The 19,341-nt window shown below is 38.1% G+C and overlaps 1 protein-coding gene across 2 annotated transcripts in view; it reads right to left on the reverse strand.

Annotated features, from left to right (window-relative positions):
- Positions 1-7,982: 7,982 nt before the first annotated feature.
- The window catches only part of Tmem200a (transmembrane protein 200A), a 58,764-nt gene continuing 47,405 nt past the window's right edge, over positions 7,983-19,341 (reverse strand). For both annotated transcript variants that reach the window (XM_070010395.1, XM_070010396.1), the window contains exon 2: positions 7,983-10,882. In XM_070010395.1, the coding sequence (XP_069866496.1) occupies positions 9,391-10,866 (1,476 nt within the window). In that variant the 5' untranslated portion in view covers positions 10,867-10,882 and the 3' untranslated portion in view covers positions 7,983-9,390. The remainder of the gene's footprint in view (positions 10,883-19,341) is intronic.

Below are 19,341 nucleotides of genomic sequence, written 5' to 3' on the forward strand. Positions count from 1 at the left end.
GATTTTGTAGTTTTTTTTTCTTTTGAGAAGGTATGGACAACTTCTGAAACTACATTCTCATTCATTCTATGGTCAAATTAGCAGAACACTAATATATTAATTTCTCCTCTAACTCCCTGAAGTTGGTTTATAGCTCAACCATTGGCTTATACCTCCATAGAACTTAAAGCTTTAGGATTAGTACTATATGTCCTCTATTTTTTATATCAGAGATTCTTTGAAAATGGAACCATAAGTATTGATAATGAAATTTCACCTGTATCTTATACTAGGAACAAAAAAGCAAATTAATTCCCTCATCATTCTTAGAACCTTAGTAAGTACTAGTATAGTAGAAAACTCTGATAGGTTAAAAAAAGTCTCAGAACTTTCTGGATTTGCTAGTATATAGTAATTAAGACACTTATCTCTTATGATATCTTTAACACACACAGATGATAATCTTGAACACATTCCTCAGCTCATCTCTGCTTCTTAAACGCTCTCTGCTCTCCGTTTCTTTTCAGTGCCCTCAGTCCTCAGTTTCATCTCACCTTTAACTGATCATTCAGGGAAAACCATTCAATTGAGCTGACAAAAGTGACTAAGAAACTGAAAGAAAAAAAATCCAGAATGGCCTAGAGATTAAATACTGAGTATTTAAATGTTTGAGAGCGGGTTATACTTTTAGGACTAGGTCATTTGGGCAGAGCTTTGTCAACAACAATTTTTCATCCCAGCTCCTTAGTGTTTGATATTTGTAGAAATCTAGAGTAAGAAAGAATGGTCCATTTATTCATTGAATTTTTTTGAGGATGGGTAAGAATGTTGAAAGGGATGACATTGATGGAGACTATGTTCATGAACTGCTTTGTTAAATGGTGCTCCCTTTATAACTACTTCAAGATAATATCTACAACATTACTAACAAAAGAAGAAATCATGTATAAAAAAGAAAGAATGGCTAATAAGGTATTAAACATCTTGCTAATCAATATAAAACACAATGCTGTATTCATATATCAAAGAGAATATGTTTCATTTATATTACTTTATGAAAACTTTGTCATATTTTAAGTGGAAATGGGCATGCTTTTAAATAAGAGGAAATGGATTATATTGTGTATTAAATATAATCCTGTTTCTAAATGTCCTTTGTACTTTTTGCTCATGAATGTTTTATTTGGCCCTCCTAATATCCTCAAATAGCAATAGTCTATGATGGCAAACTCACAAAATGGAAGTCTTTGAAAGATTTTTCTTTAACTCTTCAACTAATTAACTGACACATTCTCAGGTTATTAGCATTATACATGACTTTAGCCTCCAATGATGTAAAGGTAACACATTAGGAATCTGGAAATACATTGGGAAAAACATACCTAATGAACATATGCACACACACTCATACACCTACACACACACACACACACACATATGCATACACACTCTGAGTACAGGAGTCCGTTTTTAAAGAAATAATTTTCCCTGACTAGTTTTTAGCTATTGATGACTCATTAGCTGACAACTTCACATTAATGATTAATTCAGCAGCCCTTAGGGTACTGTCTCAAATGAGCTGGATAATAAACATTGTCAATGCCTACTAAAATGAACTTTAAAATCAACTAAGAATATTTTCTCACACCTCAGCAATCAAAAATTATGAACTTGATTTTCTTCCAAAATAAAGCATAAATGGAATGCCTTTTGCTGTGCACAGGTTTTCAATAAGTAGAGAAAACATATGGCATTCTCTCCTCTTCTCTTATCTCCCAAATCCCACTCTCCTCTCTCGTCTCCGTGCCTTCCTCTTATACATGTGGTTTATTGAATATGGATGGAAATGTCTCATTTTAGCCTTCTATTCTTGTTGAAAATGTGGTGGTATGGGAGGGCTCAATGGCATAATTTCCATGGCAGTATAGCTATAGATTAAAACATAGGATACTGAAGTATAAAACTGTCTTTGCTAAGCTATGCACATTCTTTAGGATTTTAGCCCTACCATTCCATTTTAAGCCTTCAGTATATCTAAAATTCATTAGAAATATAAAAGTATCCTTTCTGTCCCTGTGATTGGTACTGTCTTTATTGCTCTTAAGAAACCCCAAACCAAATCACTACCATATATTGGGGGTACATTTTAAAATAGAGTGAATCTTAAGATCAAGGGCTGTGTGTAGAGATGTATGCTCCATTGATGATATGCTTGCTTAGTAGCAATGTGTGAGATCCTGGGTTCAGTCCCAGCTCTGTAACAAACAATTTTCAAGTATGAAGAATCAATAATCTTCACTGAATATATGTATAATGGCTATAGTGTATTATAATGCTGTAATCCCAGTATTCAAGAGGTAAAGGCCAGAGAACCTTTCATTTTAGGACAGCCTGGGCTACAAAGTAAGACTTTGTCTCAAAACAAAAACAAAAGTTAAAATAAAATCTGTCTGAATCGTTTAAATAGGGATAAAGGTGGACCCATTGCAACAATGAGATGTACAAGTCGTTATGTCAACAAACGAACTTTACAGCTTTGGCATGGGGGAGAGGTGTGGGGTGGGAGATGGGAAGGGATGGGAAGGCGAAACAAAGGAGGAAGCAACAATGCTTGATAAGAAATGTACTCATTACCTTGCTCATGTAATTGTAACCCCTCTGTGCGGTAGTTTCACAATTTTAAAAAAAGATTGTCAAAAAAATAAAAATAAAAAAATAAAATCTGTCTTGGATTCAGGTTCTGGTTCTTGCTAAGAACTTGTATGTTCCAGTTACTGTCAGCTCAGGCATCCGCTTGTTTCTGAATTCCAGATGCTTATATTTTCTATTAGTATATGATCTTATCTTTTATATGACAAATACTATGGCACTGTCTACAGCACTGCCAATAAAATTTTCATATTTAATTTGTGGAATACAGTTCAACCTAAGGATACTACATTTGGTGATTAGAAAGTAGAAGAAAATAATAAAAATTTTAAAAGCTTTAAATCATGAGTTCATGAAGGAGACAAGAAATGAGTAGATTTCTGTAATAATACAACTAATGAACTAGTCAGAAATAAAAGGGTAAAATAAGAAGAGAAAATCCACACTGAAGATTTCATATTCTGTCCAGTTGGCTAAAAACCACCTTTACGTTGGAAGAATGATAAGATGTACATATAGAGGTTTTATATATCCTTTTATTACTTATTTTATCTCCTTAGATACTGACAGTGTGTTTGTATATATTCAAATTAGCTTACCCAAAATTTATTTCAGAAAGAGGAATCAACCTGCCATTTAAAAGTTGATCAACCTCATTCTGTCACTTAATGAGTGCTGTTCTTTGGGAGACCTGCTTGTAGAGTGAATTGTATCTCCACCTCCAACCCAGATATTGAAACCCCAATTCCTACAAGGCCAGAATGTGTTTGAATTTAGAAATATGGACATTAACAAAGTGATTAATTTAAAATGAGTCTGTTAAAGTAGGCCTCACAGCAAACCCAACTGGTGACTTTAGCAGAAAAAAAAAATGTTTGACTATATACACATCAAGTGTGTGCAAGACCACGTTAGGACACAGTGAGAAAAAGGTCATTTGCCAATAAGACAAGTGTCAGGAGAAACCAGTGTGACCCACAGGATGATCTTGTACCTTCCTCCTATATAATTGTGAGAAATAATCCTGTTGAGCCACCCAGTTCTGGTCTTTTGCTACAAAATGCCTAGCAAACTTATACACTATCTTAAGACCACTTCAACTATTAAGTAAAAGCCTCTTCAATCAACCCAGATGCCCTTCAGTAGATGAATGGATCAAGAATATGTAATATATATATATGATATATATATGATATATATATATATATCATATATATATATATATATATATATATATATATATATATATATATATATATATATAATGGAATTGTTAGGAAGTGGAAAGACTTGGAAAAAAATCTTAAGTGAAGTAAGCCAGACCCAAAGAAATATAGGCCATGATTTCCCCTCATTTGCAACAATTAGTATACATCTAGGATAATCTTATCAGATGAGCAGAAAAAGTTCAAAAGCTATGTATATATGACCACATAAGATGATGATAAGTGAAATAAACCCCAAGATATGGACGCAAGAGGTCTTTCTTGGTTGCTGTTGTTTTTAGTGTACTATGTGATTTTTTTTGTTTCTTTTGTGTGTTCTTCCCCCTATGCTATATCCCCTGTTGTTACTGTACTTGATTTTGGTACCCTGCATCTTGTATATACATTTATCTGATTTGGGGAGAGGAAGGGGAATAACAAGATGCTGAAACAAGGACACAGGATAACCCATTGCAATGATGATACTCACAAGACACAATGTTGGGAATGAACTTTACAACTTCCACAAGGGATGGGAGGGGAGGGGGGAGGTGGGGGAGGGAAGGGGTAGTGGGGGATCAACAAAAGAGGTAACAATGTTTGACAATAAAGGTACTCATTACCTTACTCATGTAACTGTAACCCCTCTGTACAGCATTTTTACAATAAAAATTTTTTAAATAAATTTTTCATCTAGTGGCATGTTGGGCGACACAATATTATATAGACAGAAATTGATGAGTTACTTCACACTGAATCCAGATCGTAAAGAACTTCATCAAATGGGAGAATGAAGACAAATATTGAATATTGAACTTCTTGAGTAACCAATATCCAAGTGACATTATAACAATACCTGGATATAAAGTGTTAAACAGGATTCTATGTAGAGACAGGGAAGGATAGGATGGGGCAAGGGTAATTCACTGAAAACAAGAGGCTGATGGCTTGGATACTGCTCTAGAGAAGAAGTGGTTGAGATCTTGGAGCAACCTGAATATCACTGTGTGTAGATATATATCACTGGGCAGGCCAGGACTCTAATATTTTAAATGCTACTGCTAGATATATTATTTACCTTTTTTTTTAAAAACAAAAACATGCTTTCTTTCTCTTAATTATCTATGGTATATTTCTGTGGTGAATTTAAAAGGATTAAATTTGAGCTGGTAAAATGAGAAACTAAAGATTTATCTTTATTCAAATCTTAATGTTAGTTTTATATCCACTTTGCTAAAAACATGCGAAAGTGCATTTCTTTTTAGTTAAATTACCATTTCTCTCCTAAGATTGTAGACATGGAAATGTATACTTGAGCTTGTAAGCTTGTACGATTGTTGTTGTTTAATAGACAACAAGGCTTTATAGGTTTTATTTTCCCTCCAAATCATTTTCTGCTTTAAAGAAGTTGCAACTTAAAAAAATGATACCTGCATAAAGATTATCAATGGTGGAAAGTGAGAGACTGCCAGGAAAAAAGTAAATTTAAGGTTTATCTTGGAGCTATTTGTCCTGGCTGGTGGCATTATAGATGATGCCTTTGATCCATTCTAGGTTACTAACTATGGGTTCGATATTTTCAAGAAGCCATGTATTAGTTTCCAATCGCTGCCTTAACAATCACCCAACATTACTGGATTGTTTCTTCTCCTATTCGTGTAGAAGCTCAAAAGTCCAAGTTATTCAGGAAGCTGGATCTTCGGGAGCATGGGGGTGAGTGGGGAAGTGTATGTTCAGTTTGTTGATCTTACCTTTCTCTGTCCATCTTCAAAATCAGGGCTTTAGTAGCTCCATTTCTGCTTTGGTCCTACCACCACCTTTGTTGTCATTTCCCTTGGCTTCCCTCTTTTAAGGACCATTGTGATTGCACAAGCTCTTGTGATTAACATTGGACTCAACTGATTAACCCATGATAGTTTCATCTCAAAGCTCTTAATGTGACAGCTGCAAGTCTGTTTTGTCATAGAAAGTAATATTCACAGATCGTAGGGATCAGGACATAGACACATTTTAGCAGATCGTTATTAATTCTACTACAGGATGGATAAAATTCTAGGGGTGAGGTGAGGATGGTGTGAGGATAGAAAAGCTGTAGCTATCACTTGCATATTCATCTCATGATGTGCCTAACTGGCACCATCCTGACCCTCTATAACATCTATAGAATCTGGGAGTAGGGCTGTGTTGGTTGGCAGAGATTGATGTTTGCATGGAAGTTAAGAAATACACTGTCATTGAGAGAGTGAAGTCTTCCTCAAGGCCATCAGACTGGGGTGTCAGAGCCATGGAGGTCTGATTGTGATTTTTCTCACTCATCTTTAGCTAAGATTAGTCATGCAGTTCTCCACACTCATGTTATGAGCTGAACCATGTCTCCTAGAATTCATGTGTTAAAAGCCCCAACCCCTTGCACCTCAGAAGGTAGCCATACCTTTGGAGGTAATTAAGGTTAAATGAGGTCTAAAGAATGGGCTCTAATCCAGAATGTCTGGTGTCCTAGAAAAGGAGACAACAAGGATGTTCACACAGAGAAAAATAAAACATTAGTACACAGTGACAAGGCCAGCCATCTGCTGGCCAAGAAGAGAGTTCCCAAGGGAAACCAATCTCAGTGATACCCAGGTCTTGCACTCCTGCAAAAAAAATAATAATAATTTATATAGTTTAAGCCACCTAGTCTGTGGTATTTTATTACTGTAACCCTAAGAAATAAATAAATGGTAGGGTACAGGCTTTAGAAATGTTGGGCTAGAGGTCTCCAGCCTTAGGCTCTGAGTCCTGGAGTTCTTCCCATGGGAAGAAATTAAGTTTCTAAATTATTTTCAATATTCACAAAAGACTAAGGGAAGTATACAAAATATGATCCAATTCAAATGCCTGGTTTAGAGGCTTTACTGTAGAATTACACTGAAATTAGTATATTGCATATTCTACTTTACATTCCTCTGAAACTTTACATTCCTCTGAAACATTAAGCCACACAGGTTCGATTAATTAAAAATGAAAAAACTATTCATCAGTTTATAAAATCAATTTGGTAAATAAAATCTCAGTTTTTTGGATGAAGAAGAGGTTATGCAAGAACCACTGCTTTAACCTACCCTTCCCCAATCCCTTTATTTGGATCCTCAAAGATCCCTGCTGCTTAATCCTGTTCAAATTGCTAGAGCTCTTTCAGGAGGAGAGCTCAGCAAATTATAGAACCTTAGTCATCTGTCACATCAAGGTTGTCCAGAGCTATTGCTTTCAAATCCGACAGTGGTGCTGACATTCACTGAATGCTGTATTTGACTATTTTCCTGAAAGCCAATGAAGTTTTATGGAAAAATGTTCTCAAGATAACAAATGTGAGAAGAAAAGAAAAGAAACTAATAAAACATGTGGCTAGACCACACCGTTTAACCTAACAGAAGCAAAATGAAAAGGCCAAAGCAAGTGGGTAATTGTGGGACCACTGGAGAGGTTTGGCAGGGAGTTGGGGCATGTTACAAGGTGAGCAAGAATGAAGATAAGCAAACTGAAACACTGAAAGTTGAATAATAGGGATAGTGGGGATGGGGAAAGTGAGAGAGTATCAATCTGATGAAAATACTTCCTATGCATATATGAAATTCCACAGTGAAACTCTTTTGAACCCTTAAACATACAGTAAGAGTATCAAAGAAGCATAGGAATGTAAAACAGGTCCTAACTATGATAGGGGTCTTGGGGGTCGGGATAGGAAAATGGAGAGAATATAAAAAATACAATCAAAATACTTTATATACATGGGTGAAAATGGAACACTGGAGGTTGTTGGCATGGTTTTGTGAAAGGTTGGGAGGGATGAGAGGGGTGGTAGAAGGGCGACTGATCAAGGTACAGTGTATATATTTTGGGATACCTCAAAATGGAATCCCCTCACACAATTAATTGACACTAATAAAATGTAAAAAAACCTATTACACAATATAAATAAAAAATGAAAGGAGGGGCATTTTGTTGCTTTAGCAAAAAGGTATAAGTAACAATACAAAACCAAAGCCCTTAGGTGCCAAGGTATCCACACACACTCATTAGAATACATCTGAAAGCTTAAAAACCAAGCGTTTTAGGCAGGGATGTACATTTTGTCTAAAAAATAATAGAAGATATACGAAGACCACAAACTTCTATGAAGAACAGGTATTTATTAAGTGCTTTATAGTAAAATATTGAGGCTACTCTATGACAATACACAGGCTCCATGTTCTCCTAAGAAGTGCAGGGCCTTGACTGACGGAAGCTCGAGGTACAAACATAGATGGAGTTGTGGGTACTACACAAACAAATGGGTCTTCTTGCTGCTCTTTCCCCAAACTGCAATATTTATGTGCAGAAGTATTTAGACTTTGGGCAAAATCGGTACATTTCCTGAGTATTTCACCAAACAGTTAAGAATATTATATTTCCTTAATAGAAAACATGACAAATTTCTGATGGACACATACCTTTTAGTACTTAACACCTTCAACAATTGAGAAGAATAATCCTCCCAATTTGGTATACCACAAGAAAGTCTTTGGAGTTAGCATAAGGCTTTCCAGCACAAAGTAAATTTCAAGGCAATTTATCAGGGACTAAATATTCATGAACCACCACGCTGTTGGTATGGGAAGATGAATGTCAAGGTTAGCCATTTTTTTCCAAATTGCCAGGATCTAAACAATATCAGAGGAAAATAAAGGTATGGGAGTGAGTGGTTTTTGGCTGGTAACCAATAGCTAGAAAACAATACTAAGATTTGGTAGCATTAACTAGCAAATGATGTATCTTCATTCATCTGTCAATATTTTCTTCATGTGTACAATTATTTCAAGATAGCATTTCTACAAGTGACATAGGTTCATTTGTGCAAACAAATTTTGATTCTGAATAGTTAGCATTAGTTCTAATAGTTATTTGGGATTTGTCTCATGTATGCCTGGAATTTTTAGCCCTGGCTCTTGAATATATCATTTCTTGATATCATTACAACTGAAATTTTTTTTAAAAAAATGCTGCCTACCTTAAAAGCTTAGAGTAAGAATCACAACCAACTTAACTCATATTACACAGACCACATATAAACTAGATCCTTCTTCTTTTAAATAATTTCTCCAGTTCTTTATAAAAACCAGTCATTCAGAAAATCACAACCTGAGACCCTATTTACAAACTTAGATTGAGAGTTGGGCCTGACTGTTTGGTACCCTAAGTTTTCCTTCTAAATATTTCCTTCTATGAATATGACAATGAAAGAACTTAAAAGTAAAGAAAAACTTTTAATTGGGATGCAAGTGCTTTTGTATTCATATCAATAAAGGAGATCATGCTTTTTAAAGGAATGGGAAAAAAATCATGTGTGATCATCTAGAGTACTGCAGTCCTCACTGACTGGAACATACAACCATGTCCAGCACAGAATTAAGCCACCGGTTCTAATACATTACAAACCATTTGATTAAAAAAAACGCTCCCAGCCAGTCCTCTCAGAAGGAAGTCATGGTGAAAATACTTTTCAACCATATACCCTTAGAAAATGTTCTACTTGGCAACATTAAAACCTTGTTTCAGAAGTTCCTCGCTTTAGATTGTTACTTAAAAACTCATCGTGTTCAAAACTTAAGTTGTTATGAGATCTTGAAATCATAAGAAGCTTCTCCTTATTGGTGAAGTCTTTTTTGATGGCGGCTGGGGGCACCAGCAAGCTATCCATGGGGTCCTCTTTGTTCTCTAGTTTCATATATCCTTTGCTGTTGCTCCGATCCAGCCGTGGCCAACTTGGATGTTTCCTTTGCTCTGCCTGAACCGTGAGGGTGGATCGACCTCGGTCTAAGTCTAAAGATTTTGAATGAGAAGAAAGGAAATGCAAGGATGTGTTGGATCCAAACTGTCTTCTAGCAGCCCCGGGTGATAAGAGCTGCCCAGTCCCGGGACCAAGCGCCACAGATGACTTGTACTGAATGGATAACGCCTCCCCAATGGAATTATTCCTCGGGAGCATGGTACTGATGGGCTGGAAGGATTCACCAGCACTGGGCAGAGGGACCACAAGGGAATCCATTGACAAATTCTTGGATCTACTTTTGAGGTGGTCAGCATCCTCAGTGATGTTATCGATACTGGGTTCATCAATAACACAGTTATTAAGTTTGATCACAGGAAGTGTAAAAGCATTAATAGAAGACGACACAATTGACTTGGTTTCACATTTCTTAGAGCTGCTAGTCTTTTCCTCGGCTGCCTTGGAAGGAGGTGGGTAGAGGCCAAAGACAGACACAGAACTCTCAGAGAGCAAAGGGGGCATCAGTTGCCCCAAACTCTTACTTTCGTTGAGCATCAGTTCATCCTCCTCCACCGAGCTGTCCATTCGAAAACTGCTCCTCAACCCCGAGAAAGAGGAGACTGTATTTGCTGCCAATCGAGAGGCACAGGTTCGCCCATTCTGCTTCACTTCAGCCTCGCCCCCCACACCGGAGTAGGTGCCATTCATCTGCTTTTGCTCCTTGATTCTCAGGGTGTGGATGTCAATGACGGTGGAGTAGATGTCCCGCATGTGAATGATTTTCGTCTCTTTGTCCCGGTTTTCATGAAGAATGGCGTTCGCGCATATGAAAATGAAAATACCAATTCCCATGGTGAAGGGGCCAAGCATTTTCATTTTATCTGAGTGCAAATGCTGCTCAAAGAAGCGCACCACCACACCACCGTGGTTCCGAAGGACCTGAGTCTCATTCGTTGACAACGTTGTTCCCGCGTCGATGAAATGTTCTTTCTGAGGCCAGTATCCCAGGACAGCCATGACAATTCCGATGATGGAAATGAGCACTCCTAAAATGAGGAAGAAGCCAGATGGGGAATAAAGGCGGATTTTGCCCCGGACAACCACAACATCAGCCCGTGGCCTTCGCCTGACCGGTTTCTTTTCCTGGGTGGTGGGAGTCGGGCTGAGGTTGATGTGGTGCTGGGATCTGGCCGAGTCTTGTCTCTTGAGGGCGGCCAAGCCCGTGATCACACCTCCGGTGGCTATCATCGCTAGGCCTTTTGTTCTGCAAAGAAAGGAGAGAGACAATGATCTCAATAGGTTCCCGGGGTAGGCTCATCAATTCAGCTCCAACACTGCTTATGCAGTGCTTTGGTTGTATTATTGTCTCACAGGGCTAAATGAGGCAGAAGAATATCTTTTTAATTGTCACAGTTCAGGTTTTGTTGGCAGACTGATGTGAGATTTCTAGAGATTTTTCACTCTCTCTTTAATTGGATGAGTGTTTTCTAGTATTGATGAAATGTGAGTTCAAAGTAATTTTTAATTTAATTAAAATAATGTTATTGCTTATTGTATAATGCAGTTCCCTGGTCCCAAGACTGTCTCACACACTGCGTGTGGGTGCACACATAGACAAACACATACCTTATCATTGATTGTGGTATTTTTGCAATGGAAAAAGGAAAGATACTTAGTAAGCTAAATATAAATGCCAGACACAAAGACAATACATTCCAGAAATGGATGGTTTTAAGACCACTCTTATGAAAGTCATCAGTATATTCTTACTTGCCACATAATCCTCCTCCTTCTCTATTGGTATTCATCTTCCTTAACCTCTCCATTTCCATGGCTATTTGAATGTTCTGGTATGAGTGCTTGAACCCAGGGCCTTTGCCCTAAGCTCTGTTTTTTTCTACGCTAGGCCAGCACTGTACCTCTTGAGTCATGCCTCCAGTCTGGCATTTTTCTGGTTAACTAGAAATCAAGTCTTGAGGAGTTTTTTGTCCAGGTTGGCTTTGGACTGAGATCTTCAGATCTCAGCCTCCTGAGCAGTTAGGATTATAGACGTGAGATACTCTCTCCTGGTTTTCCATGGATATGAAACTTTTCTTGAAGCCTCTCTTCTCTGGTCTTTTATTGTACATCCTTGGTTCTACCCTGACCTTGCTAGCTATCTCAACTTTAGCTCTTCTTCTCTGACTAAAAAGTAGACCACTATGCCCCTAGAGGCCTGTTCTTGGCCATCTTCTTCCTTCTAATCTCCCTTGGCATTCATATCCACTCATACAACTTCCATTATTGCCTTTATGATGATGAGTCCCCAGTCTACATTCAGGTCATATCCTGTGTTTTAATTTCATATTTTCAATGGTCCCCTACAGAGCATATGTACATCTATGCAGCGCTAGCAAAGCTAACGCCACATTCCACCACACCAGAGCCATCCCACTGACTCCTCTGATTTTTTAATGTTGGTGGTGGGGTCACTTTGGTCTTTATAATTATGCTTTATTCCTCCCTTTCTTCTTCCTCTCCTCTATCACGTTCTAAATTCTAGACGTTTTCACTATATAGTTTCCTCAAAACCACTCCTCAGTTCCAATTCTCTTCTCGGTCCAGTTCTGCGCTTCTAACCCCTATGAGACCATTAGAATAACCTCCTGACTGTCTTGCCAAACTCATTAACTTCCTTGACAATCAATCAAGCTCACATGAAGATGGAAGATTATTTATCCTAAGACACACAGTTGATGTTTAAAGGGTAGGATAATGGAGAAAATTATTTCCTACCACCCACCAAAGTTTAATCTGAGATTTCAGAGTTTCATCTCTGTTCACTTTAATTTGCATGCAACTAAAGCTCATGAGTTTCTTGCTTCTCACTCATGTTCTATGCTGTACTGTTTCTGAGACTATGAGGAATGTCTCAGCTTCCTGTTTGAGCCTCTTCTCTGCCCCTCAGTTCCACTTTTCCCATATGGACATTGGCGAGTCATCGCAGCTCATACATCAAAGCTTTACAAAGCTTTTCCTGGCTGACTCATTTCCCAGACCCCATGCAAGATCTGATTGCTCAGAGCATTTTAGCAAGTTTTCTATGGCATTTGACATACATTATATGTCTTAATTCTTCTGGTACTTAAGGTTAACTGTCACATTTAATTAATATTTTTCTTATCTGAATCACTCACTATAGCTCCTTTCATACAGCTAAGTGTTCAAGAAATATTTACAAGGGCTGGGAAGGTGGCTCAGTGGTAGAGCACTTGCCTTGCATTCCTGAGGCCCTGGGTTTGATTCCTCAGCACCACATAAGCAAAAAGAAAAAAGCTGGAAGTGGTGCTGTGGCTCAAGTGGTAGAGTGCTAGCCTTGAGCTGAAGAGCTGAGGGACAGCACCCAGGCCCAGAGTTCAGGCCCCACAACCGGACCCCCCCCAAAAAGAAATATTTACAAAATTGCCAAATAAGAGAGTAATTCTTTTCCTAGGATTAGCTGGGATGACTATCGTATTTATTATACTCTCCTAGTTAAAATACGAACAAATAAGATTCATACCCAAACAAAAAGTAACATTATATGAGTTGGTAAAATCTCTGCCTCATATAATAAATAGTTCTCAAGCTTCCAAATTTGGTTGGTAGGGAAGCAAAGGATGTTTTAAGACTGACAGGGTCTTTGGCAAATTACTGCAAGGGCATGAATTTCATCTTACAGAATTGAGTTCTCTGAATTTCTATTTATGATTTTTGAACAGTGTTTAAATAACAGGGTTGTGGAGAGCATGTGCAATTTTAGCAAGCTAGTGAGTAAATCTAGCCCTCTGTGGAATTATAAGTAGGATTAAAATAGTTTCATGTTGGGAGAACACACTTAGCTTCTCTAGTCTATGAGATTTATCAAAATGTATATACCAAAGCTTAGAACCACTTCCAAATCTGGGCTACAATGAAGCTTAGTGCCAACCTATGTTTTCTGAAGCCCCAAACAGTTTTAAATGCTTAAGACTAGACAGCGGCCATCTAACCCAGTTATTTCCATATGGCAGGCTGAGGATTTGATTTGCACTCTTTTAAAATATAGATTTCTGAAAGAAATCAAAGTGAGGGTGAAAACCACAGTGAATTGCATTCCATACAGATTTCCAGGCTTCCAGCACTTGTGAAAATATTTCTTACTAGCATTGCCATTTTCCACTCCTGAGGCAGGTAGAGGAAAGGGGGGGTTGGAATGGAAGAAAATATTTTAAGAAGGAAAGATGAATATAGCAAGATCATAGTTTGAAGCCAGCCCAAACAGAAAAGTCCCCGTGAGACTCATATCTCCAATTAACCATTAAAAACTCTATGTGATGCTGTGTCTTGCATTACCCTTCAGCACGAAGAGGCTCAAGAACAGCACCCAGGCCCTGAGTTCAAGCCCCACAACTGATAAAAAAAAATAAAGAAAAATAGAGAAGGCAGAGAAAGGCTTTTGTAGGAACAAATAAAATGATCCGAGTGGTCCAGACAGGAAGCTGCAGCAGGGGTCAGTTGAGACTGAAAATTTACGGAAAACAAAAGAAAAAGACTGAGAGACAGGGGTTCACAATTCCTTCAGCCAGTCTACTCTGGTCAGCCTCTATAAATGAGCAGAAGGATGTCTGAGACCTATGTCCTTCTTTCACTTGGTTCAAGACAATTCAATACTGCAGGAGCCTCTGCTATGAGTGGTGGCTCCAAACTAGATGGTGATGCAAAAGCAAAGGTGAGCAAATGCAAAGCACTGCTTCCAGGACCTTGAGACAGAATGGAGGAACTTAATTTATCCACACAATCAGTACTGAGGGAGCTCCCAACATGAAGACTACATGTAGGAAACAGTGCCTTCATGCTAGCCGTGACGAGGCAATCAGGTGAGCATCATTTCTGAAGATGTTAAGGGAAAGAACGCAGGCTGGAGGAAAGGACTATGGCCTGCCTTTGGTTCATAGCTCAGTGCTACCTGAGGCAACTAGGCAAATCAGGCCAGGGAAACAGGGCCAGGGCCTTGGAAGATGCAAAATGACATTGCTAATTGCTTTGATTTCACATTGACCTGTAAAGAAGATCCAAGTAGTGTGGTCAGTCTTATTCCATAGATGAAAGCAATGCCGAGGGACCAATAGAGGAAAACCACATACAGATGTTAGAGACATACAGAACACATTCTTGCCTGGTCTTCTACCCCTCTCCTATTGACACTGTCCCTGCCTCTTGCAAAAAACCCATTTCCTTGTACTCATTTTGTTAGGTTTTGACTAATTTTTTCTAGTGAATTTATACTACTTGCATTCTCCATAGCTTCATTCATCTACCTCCGTTCATTCATTTATAACCACTTGGGTGCCACTAAGTGTGCTTACTTCTGGATTTAGAGGTACATTCTAGTTTCCACTAATGAGAGAAACTCTGCAACCTGTGTTTCTCTGGGTCTGGCTTACTTTACTTAGCATAATCCTCTCCACGTCTGTCCCTTTCCTTATGAATCATTCAATGTCATGCTTTCCGATAGGTGAGCAGAATTCCACTGAGAGAAATAAGGGAAGGGGGTGGGTAAAAGTGGGGTGAAGATGTTGAAGGGATGACACAGATCAAGATGCATTGTAGAGAGAAAATGCTTTGTTAAATGGCAAAAATGCCAATACATAACCTAAAAATTACAAAAAGTGAAGAAAGAGGTGGGCGTGGGAGGATTGGGTGAGATTAAGTGGTAACATTGATCAAGAGGCACTGTATTCATATACTGCTCTGTTGAATGGCAACTTCCTTTTACAACTATCTAAAGAAAATAAAAACACAATTTTTAAAATGTTAGGGATAGCTACACTGTTAATAAGAAGCCTAAAGCCACTGTAAAACCCAGATAAGGGAATCCATAGGCATTTGAACCTCTAAACTAATGCAATTGGTCCAAAGTGCTCAACATATGCAAAATTAGCCTAGATCTAAACTGCAAGGTCCTATTTGATTCACCCTACACTTTCACCCCTGTTATTTCTTTCTCTCTGGGGGGATGCTGTATTTTGTTTTGTTGTGAAGATGTTGGGGATGTAAAGATGCTGTTAACTAACTTCTTATTGGTATAAATCATAATATTATTCTATTCTATACTACTCTTGGTCAGGCATTGTTCTAAGTACTTCATGTAGAAACCATATATTCTCAAAATTCCCGAGGTGGATGTAATACTTATGGGGTCTATTTTGCAGAGAGTTTAGGTACCTTGCCTAGGGTCACACACTGTGGTGTTGGAGTGCTCCAGTCTGTGTTCTTACACAAGCTGAAATGGGGATAGATCTCCAAATTTCTTCCACCTGAGATTTTCTTTCTTCCCTTTCTTCTTGTTCTGATTCCTGTTTCTACACTAACACTAAGAAATGCTCTTAATACTACGATGACAGACTACATCTGTCTTCATTCCTCAAATTACAATGACCACTTGAGAAAAGTCATTGGGGATGCATAGGTTTATGATATAGCTTCGCAGGAACATCCAGCGTCTCCAGCTGTCTAGAGTACCTGCTAGCAGGATAGATGTTTAAATAGGATTGAAACATGAGAAATAGAAGGATGGAAAGGAGTTAGAAGAATGGTGTAAAAAGCTCTTCCATTCTATCAGCCATGGTTTCCAAGAAGTGGAGACTGCTCAGGAAGTTTGGCACATCAGCGTGAGTTTGCTATGCAAACAGATCCAATTCATCTCTCTTCCTGAGTGTCTCACAAGGCCCCTTATCAGAGGATATTTCATCAACATTTCTCTGGTGCCTGTTATTTTAAATGAAATTGGCATTGTTTCATTTATATCTTTTAGTTTTTTTAAATCTGGATGCAGATCCTTCAAAAAATCAGAATACAAGACTATCTGCCCAAAGGAAGTAAAAATTAATTATGCCTTTAAGACCAAACAAAAACATTACATAAAACTCCATGTGGTCCCCACATATGTGACAGACGGAAATATTTTCTGTTCAAGCTACAATAGTTTTAATATTTCCTTCCCAGTAGAGACATTTTAAGCTTTTAGAATGAGGTTTTTAATCTATATCTTTAGCTGAGTTGAAAGAGGAAATTCTTATAATAGCTCAATCATATAAATTCAGTTGAAGAAATAAGAATACATGGAAATCATCAGTTTTTTCCCCCCCTGTCGGTTATGGGGCTTGAACTCTGGGCCTAGGTGCTGTCCTTCAGCTTTTCAGATCAAGGCAAGCACTCTACTATTTGAGCCACAGTGCCACTTTCTGCTTTCTAGTGGTTAGGTGGAAATAAGAGTCTCACAGGCTTGAACCATGATCCTTGGACCTGAGCTCCAGAGTACCTAGGATTGCAGGTGTGAGCCACATGTGCCTGGCTGGAAATTATCTTTTAATATATGGGATAATGGTTTTGCATATGGACACAGAAACAGAAAAAGAGGTCTTCTTGGTTCATAACTAGACATAACTTGAGCAAGTTATTTTAAACTTATCTCAGTCTGTTCATCCATAAAATGACAAAAGACTTCTTTAATACCCTTTATCTAGACAAGCATTTACATAGTACATTCTATGTACCTATACACATGTATATAATATATATTAAAGTCTCATGTAAGATGTGGCCAACAAATAATACCTATTATTAATTAAACTATCTTCATTGCTGATATTATTAGTTCTTTTCATTGCTCAGCTAGACAAATTAAAAATATATTTAGCTGTGGGTATAGCTAAGTGTAAGAGGACTTGCCTAGCATCTTTGAGGCCATAGGATTTATCTCCAGCATTGAATTAAAAAATATGTGTATATATATTTATACATACATATGTAAATATAGACATGCTTATTAAGTTAAATAATTAATGGTGGCTCACAGACTTGGAGAAGTAGTTACCACTGCAAAATTGTATAGGAACTTGGAGTAAAAAAATTAATGGCAAATGTGCATTTTAGTGACAGAAGCATTAGTATTGGGTAGTTTCAAAAAAAAGAGTTGAGTTTATATTAGAGATGCTTGGAAGATATAAAAAAGGAATAGAGCTTGCCTTCCTTATTCATTCTGTTTCTTCAGATTTTGAGGATCATCCGAAAAACATTCAAGTCATAAAAACAAAGGAGGAAAATCCAAAGCTATTCATCTGATGCTTTTACTTATCTTAACACTACAGTTGGGTCAAATGCAGGAGTAATCTGTCCAATTCTGCAAGCATGTTCTGTTGCCACAGGGATACATGGGCATAAACAGACCACAAAGGAAGAAGAATAGGAGACCTGAGGTGTTGGGCCCTACGGTCAGTACCCTAAAGGTGGTACATTATGATAACTTGCAGAATATCAATTCTGTGGCAAGGAGCATAGCAAGATTACATTTTGAAGAACTTTGTTGGTCTTCCTTGAAGAATAGTATAGCTCTACCATGTTAGAAATGATGGAACTAAAAGCAAATAACAAAATTCTTAATTATCAGAATGACAGGACATTACAAATAAAATATGGCTTTTGGGTCAAACATATACTGAGCACTCAGACGAGGTGAGGAGGAATATGAAAAGCATTTGGAAATACATGTGTGTTCTTTGTTAGACATGCTTTCAAAACCTGCCAGTCTGACAAACTATAAAATATGGGCCCAAACCAATTATGAGTAGGGTAACAGTGACATGGAACAACTGCTCTCGAAGGACGAAAAGCCATGAAGCCCTGAACACAAAGCCTCTGGGAGACCGAGCAATAGTTCCATAATGAGCTTCAAAAAACACCCTGCTGGGTCTCGGTGGGAGACATGTTCTGCAGGAACAGAAGAAATTAGAAGCTTATTTTCCCCAAAGTAGAAATGTGCTTCCTGCCCCACATCCCATTTCCTCAAATCTGGACAGCATTTTAACAATATCTGTCACATCCTCTACTCAGCGCATCTCCTGATAGGAAGGTGACTTGAGACTTGTGTAAAGAAGGTACAGCTAAAAAAATCACCAATTTACTAACAAGCAGGAAATTGGCTGAGATGGGACTGGACACAGCGTTAAAAACATACATCTGACTTGTGCGGCAGTTTCTCTTTGGCTGGAGGACCTATCTAGTAACTTCACTTAGAGATATGGTCACCACTATGGTTTTGGATTGTAGTCATGGAAATTGAGATTCGAAATAAGTATTAAGATCGCTTGCAAAGATTAATTCCTGGAAAATCCAGAACACACTGTGGATATTCCCTTATGACCACAGAAAAGCTGGAGGGCATTAGTAATTTCAACTCTCATTTTTCCTCTCTTATCAAACATCCTGTCTAACTGCCAGATTTGCAAGTAACATAGTTGTGTCAGTACTGTGAGAGCAACAGAAGGGCTTATGTTGTTCTTATTTTAAATTTTATGTAGTTATGCAAAGGAGTTAATTCAACAGGTCTGATTGTGAGTACAGCACATCTTGATCAATGGAATTCATCTTTTATAAGAAGCATCTTTTGGGCTGGGAAGGTGGCTCAGTGGTAGAAGTGCTTGCCTTGCATGCCTGAGGCCCTGGGTTCGATTCCTCAGCACCACATAAGCAAAAGGAAAAAAGCCGGAAGTGGTGCTGTGGCTCAAGTGGTAGAGCGCTAGCCTTGAGCTGAAGAGCTGAGGGACAGCGTCCAGGCCCAGAGTTCAGGCCCCATGACCGGACCCAAAAAAAAAAAAAAAAAAAAGCATCTTTTGACAGAGCAAATCCACCATTTGAGTCAGCCTTGTATTTTGCTATCTTTTA

Source organism: Dipodomys merriami, unplaced genomic scaffold (genome assembly GCF_024711535.1).
Source record: "Dipodomys merriami isolate MVZ:Mamm:240054 unplaced genomic scaffold, mDipMer1.0.p SCAF_8, whole genome shotgun sequence".
Lineage (NCBI taxonomy): Eukaryota > Metazoa > Chordata > Mammalia > Rodentia > Heteromyidae > Dipodomys > Dipodomys merriami.